At 35.1% G+C, this 12241-nt stretch overlaps 1 protein-coding gene across 1 annotated transcript in view; it reads right to left on the bottom strand.

Annotated features, from left to right (window-relative positions):
• PRSS12 (serine protease 12) overlaps positions 1-12241 on the bottom strand; it is a 77728-nt gene that overhangs the window by 37917 nt on the left and 27570 nt on the right. The window contains exons 6-8 of the mRNA XM_040475040.1: positions 7860-8038; positions 5993-6134; positions 2794-2990 (exon numbers count right to left, since the gene is read on the bottom strand). Of these exons, the coding sequence (XP_040330974.1) occupies positions 2794-2990; positions 5993-6134; positions 7860-8038 (518 nt within the window). The remainder of the gene's footprint in view (positions 1-2793; positions 2991-5992; positions 6135-7859; positions 8039-12241) is intronic.

Raw genomic sequence — 12241 nt, 5'->3', positions numbered from 1 at the left:
TAATTTTCCTGTAACATTGATATAATACATTATTTTTAGAAAATAATATTTTTACTAGAAGATAAAATTTAACTTATGTTAAAAGTCAAATTTTTATATTGTAAAATTAGGTAAGAGACCAGCTCACTGTGGATAAAATCTCTCTAGGATATAATACTCTGAAATACAGAATTGGTGCAATATTGGGGCACCTGGTTAGCTCAGTCAGAAGAGTATGAGATTCTTGATTTTGGGATCATGAGTTCGAGCCCCACATTGTGTGTAGGGATTACTTAAGTAAATAAAACTTAAAAAAATGATCAGTGCAATATTAAAATGAGAAATCCATATATTTACCATTCTGCATATTTCCCCCAATTCCCATAAGTATTAACTACATTCTTATTGGAATTACTTTTATTGAATTAGAATATTACTTTTCAGCATTCCACCTACATGTCTACTGGACAAGTATTAATTTTGAGAACACTTTCATTCACTTTCAGAGTTAAGGTACACAAGTTATCCTTTAAATACTTGAAAACAGTAATAGTCCAACAGCTCATTATTACAGTGTCAAAGGAGTAAAAAAATCTCAATTGCTTTTAAAAATGCTGCTTTGTGGGGCGCTTGGGTGGCTCAGTCGGTTAAGCGGCCGACTTCGGCTCAGGTCACGATCTCACACTCCGTGAGTTCGAGCCCCGCGTCGGGCTCTGTGCTGACCGCTCAGAGCCTGGAGCCTGTTTCAGATTCCGTGTCTCCCTCTCTCTGACCCTCCCCCGTTCATGCTCTGTCTCTCTCTGTCTCAAAAATAAATAAACGTTAAAAAAAAATTTTTTAAAAAAATGCTGCTTTGTATATCACTATTCCATGATTTCCTTCTCTAAGCTTCTGTTTTAAATATGTAGTCCTTTTTGATAAGTGGGAAAATAATAATCTCTTTGGATGGATAAATGGTAATATGATTCTATTCTAAAAGTATATTTGGCTCAGACATAATGCTCTTCAGACAAATGAATAGTTAATAAATGTATTACTGAAATTAGGACTCAAGACATTTACAATAATGATCACATATTTTATTAATAATTATCATCCTCAGCTTTTTAAATTTTTTAAAAATATGTCTAGAATCCTAGAATTAAAGATTTTCAGGGTAACTGAAGAGATTAGTTGCCTAACCATATGCATGTATTTAACCACACGGTCCTTCAGATAACTCAGATTATCATATTTTGTATAATATTTATAGTAGTTCATCGCCTGGAATACTGATGAATAACGTGCCTGAATATATCACTCCATGATCGAAATACCTACTATCTAGGGCTAAGGGTATACATTTCTAGCAAACGTTTTTGTTTTTTTTTTTAATTAAAAAAAATTTTATGTTTAATTTTTTGAGAGAGCACACAAGCAGGGGAGGGTCAGAGAGGGAGACAGAGAATCCAGAGCATGCTCCACTGTGCTTTCCACTGTCAGCACAAAGCCTGAACCCACAAATCCTGATATCATGACCTGAGCTGAAGTTGGACATTCAACCGACTGAGCCACCCAGGCACCCCTTTAGCAAATAGGTTCTATCTCCCCAACCACATACAATCTTTCATCACATAATCCTGGGAGGATTACAATCCCCCAGAAGAAGAAAGGATTAAGAGAAGAGGACAAATGAAAAGCAAAGTTGGAAGTATGGCTTGTAAGGGATAGAGTAAAATATTGTATTTCTACTTCATATAATGCTAGATTAGTGCAGTGAGTTCTCACAGTTTAGAGTACAAGGAGGAATCAACTATGTACTTTGACAAACTTAAATATACAATACAGTTAATACTGTGAGATTCAACAAGTTATGTTATTTTATAATGTGAAGATTTAAGCTTCACAGTCTCAAAACAGAAGGATACAAAAGGGGTTGATTCAACTCTGAGGTGAAAAGTAAAGACCACTTGGGATTATTTTAACATCTATTCATCAAAAAATATGTGTTTGGATATATAATAGAGCCATGGTAGTGTCTTGACAAGTCTTTTTAATATCTCCCTGTGTCTTATCCATTCATATTTATTCTGCCATCCTCAAAAGATGTTAAGATGTTAAGAATAGTCAGATGTTAATTAAATCTGTCAAGGACATGTACGTGCTCTCTGCTCACAAAAGGATCTTTATCCATAAATATTTCCAGACTATTAGATGAGCTACTTACCTTTTATCCAATCAGAAGTCTAGAGAAATTTGGAACTGAGGAACAGTATAAGACACTGATGGGTTTCTAGAGTAACAGGGTACCTTAAAAAGATGGATTGACTATTTTCTCCAGTGAATCCACTTAGGAACCCACTGAGAAATTTGAAAGATCTAGGTTAGGACACAGCAATGAATGGCTGGTGACCAATGACTGACAAGGCCTTGGACCTAAAGAAGAAATAAATCATAGGAGAGAGAGCTATTGTTTTGTTCTGATTTTTTAAAATCCTGTCCCCAATTTTTCCTTAGAATTCAAGATGAATGATAATCAGAATAGGGGACCGATGAATAGGGCAACAGACATTATAGCTTCTTCACTCAATATTTCAGATCCATGTGACTATAAAGATTTTTAGTGAGAAATGTAAGCTTCTAGGTAAAGAACAGTAACTTTAGGAGCAAAAATTTTATAACATTGGTGGAGAGACTCAAAAGTTGATTTAGAGCATTATTAGAAAACTGACTTTAAAAAGCCAAAACTGAGAAATGTTTCACATGCCGGACCAATGAATAGAGGTGCATGGGCTATTGAATTATGGATACTCAAAAGCTGTGGCCAATCCTCACCCAGTGATAGTCTGTGTCCATTGCCACCAGGGTAGCAGGTGATACCAACATCTTCCCGATGGCTGCAGTCATGCTTTCCCCACTGCCTCCAGGAACACTGAGTGAAACTTGTTTCTTTTCCAGAGCAGCTGACGTCATCCAACCATATGGGCCCTGTGCTTTCTTCAAAGTGGTTTGCAGAGGCTTGTTTGCCATATCTGTGGCAATAAAATAAACGCTGTGCATGGAACTGCTGTCTCTTGTGTCAAGGAACCACAAAACATAAAAACAAACAACCTAATTAAGCATCACGACTCTGGAGGATATTTGTTCTTTCTCCTATCTTAAGGACACAGTTCTTAGAGCAGTGTTCACTCCAGCACACATTTTGATCACATGAAAATTTTTGATTGATTCAACAGGTACCTAATGGATAATTAACTCATGAAAGAGAATGCAAAACAAGATAGAACTCCAATTTCTGACAATGGAAATAATATCATGAACCATAAAACCAGAACAGTTGTCTTGTTTCAGCTCTGAAGAGCCACCTGATTTCATCACCTTCTCTAGACCTCTTTGGTATCATCCCTTCCAAAATAAAACTGTGTATATTAGTTCAGTGATTCCTCAAACACTACACCCACTCCATCATGAGACTTGCTTGGATTTCGACCATAAAAATCGAATAATAGCAATGTTCTTAGTTTTTCATAAGGTTACATAAATCTGATTTTTAATTTTTTTAGAAATTATCTTTGTGTTTAGGGGCGCCTGGGTGGCGCAGTCGGTTAAGCGTCCGACTTCAGCCAGGTCACGATCTCGCGGTCCCTGAGTTCGAGCCCCGCGTCGGGCTCTGGGCTGATGGCTAAGAGCCTGGAGCCTGCTTCCCATTCTGTGTCTCCCTCTCTCTCTGCCCCTCCCCCGTTCATGCTCTGTCTCTCTCTGTCCCAAAAAAATAAATAAACGTTAAAAAAAAAAAAAATTAAAAAAAAAAAAGAAATTATCTTTGTGTTCCAATTGACCTTAATTATAACAATGCACTACAAAAAATTATAATAAATATATACATTATAGAACTAGGTAAAATCTGCAAAAAAAAAAAAAATTGGTAACTAAGTCATTCATCCTTCACCAATTTTACTTTCTTTGTTCTGTAAAATCCAAATCTCCAGAAATCACTGAGCTAAAAACTATTTAAGGTGCCTTTCAGGCCTAAGAGTCTATGTAATTAAACTCTTACTCTTAAAATTTTATGTCAGTCACTTCCCTCAATGAATGCTTTCATTATTTCTGTACAAAGAATATAAAGAGATCTTTCTGGCATGAAGTTTCCCAATTATTTTCCTTTGCACATATTTGATACATTTATCTAAGAAGATGAACATTTTAATAGGTTAAAACAGTGCAGCTTTTAATTAATTATTCTAAGATTTCCCCTATTTTGCTGACTAATCAAATCTGAGCTAGAAAAAAAATTATCCTAAATCTCATATTGCTACCACTTTCAACTTATACCATTTATCCAAATAATGCATCATTCTGATTACTGTCTGTCCATATCAACTATAGAACAGATGACAAGACGTCATTTTACTTTGGCATTTTATTTGTGCAAAGAAACTTAGAGTTCACCCATTCCTCATCCCAAAATAGTATTCTGCTTTAGAAATTCTCCTGTAAACCAAAAGTACATGTGGTACATGCCTATTTTACCTTCCAACACAATCTTATAGAACTGTTAACAAATATTAGTGAGAATACTTTTTAAACCATTAAATTCTGATTCTCTGTATATACAAGAAAAATTGAATATATTTGTAAAACAAAATTAATAAAGTAGAAACACTAAGTCTCATTCTGTTGTTTTTATTAATAAGGAAAAATATGAAGATAGTGACTAATAATATTTATGAATCTTTCTAAATCTGTGAAAATAGAATGCAGTTCTCAGGTCTAACGTTCACTTAAAGATGAAATAGTATTTATTAAATAATTCTTATTAATTAAGCATTAATATTTATTTGGTTTGTACATCATACCCCTCAACCCAATAATTATAACTGCACTGTCCATGAAAATTCAAAATATTGGGCAATAATATGTATTTATATCTTCATGATATCATTAGTTATAACAGGAAAAATTAAACTAACCTAAATATTAAGTAAATTATGACATGAATATTCAATGGACATTATGTTATCATTAAAAATTATGACTGTAGTACTATTAAGGTAAGAAATATGGATAGAAAATGCATGTACTTACTATTAAAGTTGTTATAAAATTATACACACAAATTATAATAATAATGGTTTAAGAATGGAAAAATTAGGGGTAGTTTTTAATTTTTATTTTCTAAAATCTAATATTTTACATTACTTTGACAAATTTAAAAAATATGTTTAAACACGATCATACCTAGCTTGGATGAAAGTATATTTTTAAGGTTTAATGAGTATATGCAATTAGCTCTGTCTCAAGCATGAAATAATTTTGCCAATTTTTCCAAGCCTGAGAATTAATTCAAGCATGACCCAGAAATATGAAAAACAAGAAAGAATGGGCATTCATAGGCTTCATTCAAATATTAGCTAAAAGGCATCATTTGCAGACCAACTGAAATCTTTACTCTGGAATGCATTATGTGTGTGACATGAAATATATTGCCCAAAGTGTGATACTAGCTTTTAAGAGAGTAAGGTCAAGGGTGAGTTCTAAAGGTCATCTCATGACAAGAAGGCTGTTTTTCTCAAATAAAAGTGATAATTATCATCACATTTAAGCAAGGGATTGACACTGGGTTTGCCTGCAATTTTAGACACAATGATGTCAGAACTAAGAACATCTAATAGCAGTGATGCGTCAGAAGAAAATCCAGCATTCAAAGCATACAGTCTTACTTGAATGGACACAAAGAAAACCTAAAAGTCACCGATGGCTCCAATCAATTACTCAAGAAGAGGGGTGGTGACAGGAAAGGTAATGAGATAAAAACAAGACATGGTTATTTGTCATCACAGAAAATGTTATTTTTTTTTAATTTTTATTTTTTATAGTTACTCCATATATAGATAGGTGAATAGGCAGGTAGGTAGGTAGACAGATGATAGAGAACATGCACTGTTAGTATGATAGAAATTATAAGTAAGGATTGTAAAATGAGGATTTAAAAAATATAACTTGCATTGAGCTGCATCATATCAATGGACCTTACTTAAATCCCAGTTGTCGGCAAACCACATATGTATTCAGCTCAGTCCAGCCATCATCGCAGACAGTCCCCCACCGTCCCCTATAATACACCTCCAGGCGACCCTCATGGCTGCCTTTACCACCTCCAAGTCTGATGACCCCATCTGTGGTAAGAAGGAGACACAGAGACTGAGCAAACCACTTATCAAAAAAGGAACAACATTTTAATTTCACTAAAATTATCACCTCTCTCTCTAGGCCTTTTGTTTAACTTATTTCAAGACTGCTCAGTGATCTGTCATTGGACTGTTTCTGAAGTATGACATAACATATATTTGTCCTAACAAAATATTCTTTTCTCCTTATTTGCACTTCTAATTTCTGATCAGAAAAATATACTCTGATATAATTCCAAACTAGTTATTTAGATTTCTCCAGATTAAATAATATTTGGGAAATTTCCTATAGCTTCAATCTCCAGAAGTATGAGAAAATTAGTCATTTAAACTAAAAAAATAAGAAAACATCGAAACTTGGAAATGGTTCAAAATTTTAACCGCAAATGAAAAAAGTACTGAAATACAAAGACAGAAAAAGCTATTCTGGTTAAAGTGTGGTCTATCGTGTCAATGCATTTATTATTCCTTAGGCATTCATAAATTATAAAAACTGGGGTACACGTCTCACTTGTGTTCTTTTATTGATAATACAGATCTGAATTTGAAGCTTATGAGTTCAATGAATAATTAATTCCCAGAAAACCCTGTTAAGAGCTGCGTAGCAGATATATAATACATTTATCCCCCCAAAAGTAGATTTAAAAGCCATTTCCATGCAAGATAATCCAAACATCCCCAAATGAAACATATAAATAATCCTGGGTAAAGGTGATACTTTTCATGAATCTCTGGGATCTGAAAAGTAAATGGTCTCTTAGCAACACAATCACTTATTAATGTAATACTTTACAGTCTGCAAAACACTGCTACACATTTTACCTCATTTGACCATCACAGTAACACTACAAAATTACACTCATTTGAAAGAGGAGGAAATGGAGACCCAAAAAGATGATGTTCTCTGGCTTAAAATCTGGTATAAATTTTATATTTCTATTGTATATAAACATGTTATTCTGCTAATAAAAACAACAGCATGTATAGAAATATATAAATAAAAAGGTATAACTTCAGCATTTCATGGGCCCTCCAAAGTTTTTATTTTCATTTTTTAAAGAAAGATTACAAACCCCACTTATTTTCTTCAAGTTCTTTTTACCATAGAAACAATGGATTTGTGATGACCCAACTTCTTGTCTGTCCCTTTCCCCCTTCTTCCCACAAAACATGTAAGTACATATGCAAACGCACTTATTTGTACTCAGACATGCCCTTCTTATAACACATCCTGACCAGCATGCTGAGATTTGGAACAGTTGGAGAGGTGAGCGCCGTCAAGTTAAGTTGGTTCCTTTACTAGTGTGCTTTACCCCACAATCCCATCAATATGGTTTCACCAGTTAGGAACGTATTCTGAGACAAGGCAGGTCAATAGATAAAGGAACTAAATATATACCTAGTATATGAAATTTATCATTGCACACTGATTTTGATTATTGGATTTATTTCATTATATATTGCAACAAAATTGTATTTTTAGGACTGTATAGCTTCAGGGTGACAAATTCAGAAATATTTATGGATAAGAACATACCATTTTAATACACAGCTTGTGTTCATTTGGGTTTTGTTTTTGTTTTTGTTTTTTAGTTTTATTTGTAGGATTTATTTGCATGCTCATTTATATTATCTTAAATTGAAGAGAAAAAAAGGTAAGCCCAGATGGTGGTGCGGGCAAGAGTTGGTAGATTAATGGGGTGCAATTCTTACCTGTCAGAGGGGTACAGGACACTCCAGCATCTTCTTTATGGTCACAGTTATGCTCTCCCCAGGAACTCTTTGGACATTGTTCAATAGAAAGCTCATTCCCAGTACAGCGTACCTCATCCAACATTATTGGACCAGAGCCTTCCCCAAAATATGCCTGGTTCCATGCTTTGGCAATGCCACTGAACAAACATAAGAATTCTGGATTAGACATTAAAAGTTAGTCTGACATAATTTCTTTTACCCCAGTAAAGGCATATTTATGATTAATCCATACTTCCCCTTACCAATTCACTCCCATAGCTCATATATGACTAGCTGTATTTCTTTCTTGTTCAGTTGTTACTCTTTATATTTTTGGCCATCACAAATGTTTTAATTTTTTTTTTAAATGTTTGTTTATTTTTGAGAGAGAAAGGGAGACAAAACATGAACACGGGAAGGGCAGAGAGACAGGGAGACACAGAATCCTGAAGCAGGCTTCAGGCTCTGAGCTGTCAGCACAGAGCCCAACATGGGCTGACCTGAGCCGAAGTTGGACGCTTAACCAACTGAGCCACCCAGGCGTCCCGGCCATCACAAATGTTTTAGACTGCTAGTTATCCCCCAATATTTACTCTCCTTTTCTTCATTAGAAATGGAACCACAGATTTTTAGGAGGGCAATGGCTATCCTGAGTAAAGACCACATCTCCCAGCCTCTTCTCCTTCCAGATGACTGTTTGTTTTAAAATACACAGAGCATAACATTTACCACTTTAACCATTTTTAAGTGTACTAAGCACATTCTCATTCTTGTGCAACTATTACCACTACCACCACCCATCTCCAGAACTCTTTAATCATCCCAAACTCAAACTCTGTACCCATCTTAGATGACTAAGTTTTGACCAATGATATTTAAGTAGAAGTGTTGTCCTATATCACTTCCAGGAAGTATCTTTGTTCCACTCTCTCCTTTCTGCTGACTGCAAGGCAGAGGTGATGGCTAGAGCTTGAGAAGCTATATTGGTCCATGAGGTGCTATGTTAAGAATGACAGAACTACAAGTAAAAAAGAGCCTGGGCCCTGATGATTGTGGAACCACCATACTAGCCTTGAGCTGGCTACCTCTGTTCTCTTGAGAGAGAAATAAACTCTTATCTTGCTTAAGCCACTGTTATTTTCAGTTCTCTGTTACTCACAACCAAACATATTTCTAACTAAAACATCTCTTCACTCAAATTTATTTGTACTAAATTTACTTCTGCCGCAATTCAAAGTGATACTACATTCTAGAACGTCAGATTTCACTCAAGATGATCATGATTGACTGTCAAAATGATTAATAACTTCAGAAATTGCAATTTCAACACCTTTTAGCCTTTTAATTTTTAGAGTAGAGCATTTATATTCGTGGTTATTCCCCATTATTTTAGTTGCCTTTTTCTCACAGCATTATAACTACCTTGAGAATTTAAACCAAAATATATTGAAGGGAAAAAAAAGTTTGCTAAATGTGTATAATACCCCAACAATGGCAAAGTTTTAGATAATCAACTTCATGGTTAAAGAAGAGCTTATTTGACTAATCTAGATACCATGGAAGTTTCTTTTAAGAGAACGTGTCTAAAACAAACCCGAGGGGTGGCTAGGTGGCTCAGTTGGTTAAGTGTCCAACTCTTGGTTTCTGCTTAGGTCGTGATCTCATGATTCGTGAGATCAAGCCCCGCACTAGGCTCCACTCTGACAGTGCAGAGCCTGCTTGGGATTCTCTCTCCTTCCTCTCTCTGCCCCCTGCCCTGCTCATGCTCTCTCTCTCTCTCTCTCTCAAAATAAATAAACTTACAATTAATTAATTAATTAATTAAACAATAAGGAAAACCCCCAAACATCTGAAAGTTAAACCCTTTAATACCCTTTATTAAAGGTATTAATAAAGTTAAGCTTTTTAAATACCATTAAAGCAAATACTTGTTCCATTATCACTTGACCCACTTCCTGTTTAATATCCAGAGATTCTGCAAGGGGAAAGATAAAGGAATGTTTATAGGAAGAGGTGTGAAGAAAGCTGGAGGAAAGGAAAAATAGGTAGCTTATGCAGCATATTTTGGTGGAGTTAAAATTTTTAAATTTAGAATCCTGACACTTGAGTCACTACCTGATATTTGTCATACAGTAGCCTCTAAGAAGACTGCCCCAACAAATATTAAAGATTAATATCTAGAGCTAATCAGACAAACGTGAAAGGAAAAAAAATAATCCTAACACAAATGAAATTATCAAATGATACAACTTGGTGAGTGAATTTGTTTTGCTAGGGGATATATATGGCAGAACAAAAAGCCATTTCTACTCTTCTGGAAAGAAGGAATAAATGCTCAATTAATAGGATTTTTTTAAATGAAGTTTTCAGTTGTTTCAATGTATGTCTATGTGCCCACAGAAGAGTGTAATATGGACACACATATACATGTTCATATATTACTGACCATGTCAAAAAGCTTATTCTTTCCAAGCTGAATCTTTGAAGAAGAAAAGCAGATGTGGAGACAGGCCTTCAGATTCAAATCTGGGCTCTATTTTTACCAACGTAAGCTGCCCCGGAGAAGTTACAAAAACCTTCCAGGCCTGAAATGCTTCTTTTGAACATAGGGATGATAAATGTTCCCTTGCAGGGTTATAAGAATTAAACTGATGCAAAGTAGGAAGTGAATAAATGTTGGTACCTTTCCCAATCTGGCACTTTCAAGAAGCTTCCCCTTCATGGTTGATGAAGAGCATATTTTTCACTGCTAAGCAATTTATCTAAAAACCATTTGGCATTTGGTTTAAACAAACAGCATAGTTTTTGTTCTCCCTGCTCCCCAAAGGTAGAGTCAGGCAAGTGGTGGGCAGGGTTGAAACAATGAAAATCTTAACATTTTCTGGTTTTAAGGTTGCAAACATGTTTTAATTAATTAATTAATTAATTTGTTTTGAAATCACTAAAAAAAATTACTTATGGAAGTAATCTGTAGCCTGTAAGATATTGGACAAGTCTACGTTGTTTTTTTTTTAAGGAACGTAAGATGATGGCCCAAAAGATCATTAAGCTATGACTTACATCACTCAACTTGGGATTCTTGTGGCAGAGACACAGATAATCGGAGGCCAAAAATTTCAAGCCTTTTAGTGCATGTAAGGCATTTTACCAAAACAATTGTAGTAACCAAAAAAAATTTTTTTTCTAAAGATAGCATTTATGCTCCCAGAAAAATATATTCTATACCCAAATGATCTTGTAATAGTAGTCTCTAAGGCTGTGAATAAATTAAAATGTTTTAAGTTGCCCATAGTAGAGTAGATATCGCCTTCCAAAAGAAAAGATTTTCATATAACATTCACACGGAATTGAACATGGGAACAGTGTAATACCCACTGAAAATAACTCTAAAGTCATGTACTGATGGTGAGTTAGTCCAGAATTTGGAAGCCTGAATAACTGAAATGTATTATTTTAAATATGTTAATATATTTACTAAGTTTGGTTCAAAGAAGGGAGGTGCTTAGAGATGCATTCCTGAGACCTGCGGCACCTTTTTTAACAGGGACAGTGAGGATGAAAGCAAAGAATCTGATCCCTTGCTGTGGCTCCTGAGCAGAGATCAGCAAACTCTCACCCAAGGGGTAAATTCAGCACACCACCTGTTTTTATATGGCCAGGAGTGAAGAGTTGTTTTTACACTTTATAAACGGTTGAGGTAAAATCAAATCAAGAATATAGTTTTTGACACGGGAAGGCCATATGAAATTCAAATTGGACTGTCCAGAAATAAGGTTTTTTGGAACAAAGCCACACTCATTCCCAACTTACTATCTATGGCCGCCTTTGTACTACAAAGGCACAGTTGAGTAGTTGCGAAGTCTAAAGTACTTACTATCTGGCCCTTCACAGGAAAAGTTTGTTGACCCTTGCTCTAAAGGAAAGAGATTAATGAAAGCAAATATGAAAGCTGATGTAGAGAACACTGAAAGTTGGAGAACGCAGGCAGAGGAGACAGGATGACTGATGAAGGTCATGGGGAAGCCAGATAGGAAAGCTTTGGAGAAAGGCAGATTAACAGCCTCCTTGGATCATTGCCCTGGGATAAATGCCAGGAAAGAAAAAGATCTACTGAAGAAAATTTCAATGGGTACAATTCACTGAGCCAGGATTAGGTGCTATAAGGAATATGGAAGAATATAAAATATGGAAGAATATAAAATTTGATCCCAACTCAGAAGCAAAACGTAAATTTCAGAGGGTTTAAAGAGGTAAATATTGAAAGAAAGAAAGAAAGAAAGAAAGAAAGAAAGGAAGAAAGAAAGAAAGAAAGAAAAGGAAGGAAGGAAGGAAGGAAGGAAGGAAGGAAGGAAGGAAGGAAG

The sequence above is a fragment of the Herpailurus yagouaroundi genome, unplaced genomic scaffold (genome assembly GCF_014898765.1).
Source record: "Herpailurus yagouaroundi ecotype Mexico unplaced genomic scaffold, PumYag 28, whole genome shotgun sequence".
Taxonomy (NCBI): domain Eukaryota; kingdom Metazoa; phylum Chordata; class Mammalia; order Carnivora; family Felidae; genus Herpailurus; species Herpailurus yagouaroundi.
Note: the sequence above shows the minus strand (reverse complement) of the source record. Positions and strands in the feature narration are given on the sequence as shown.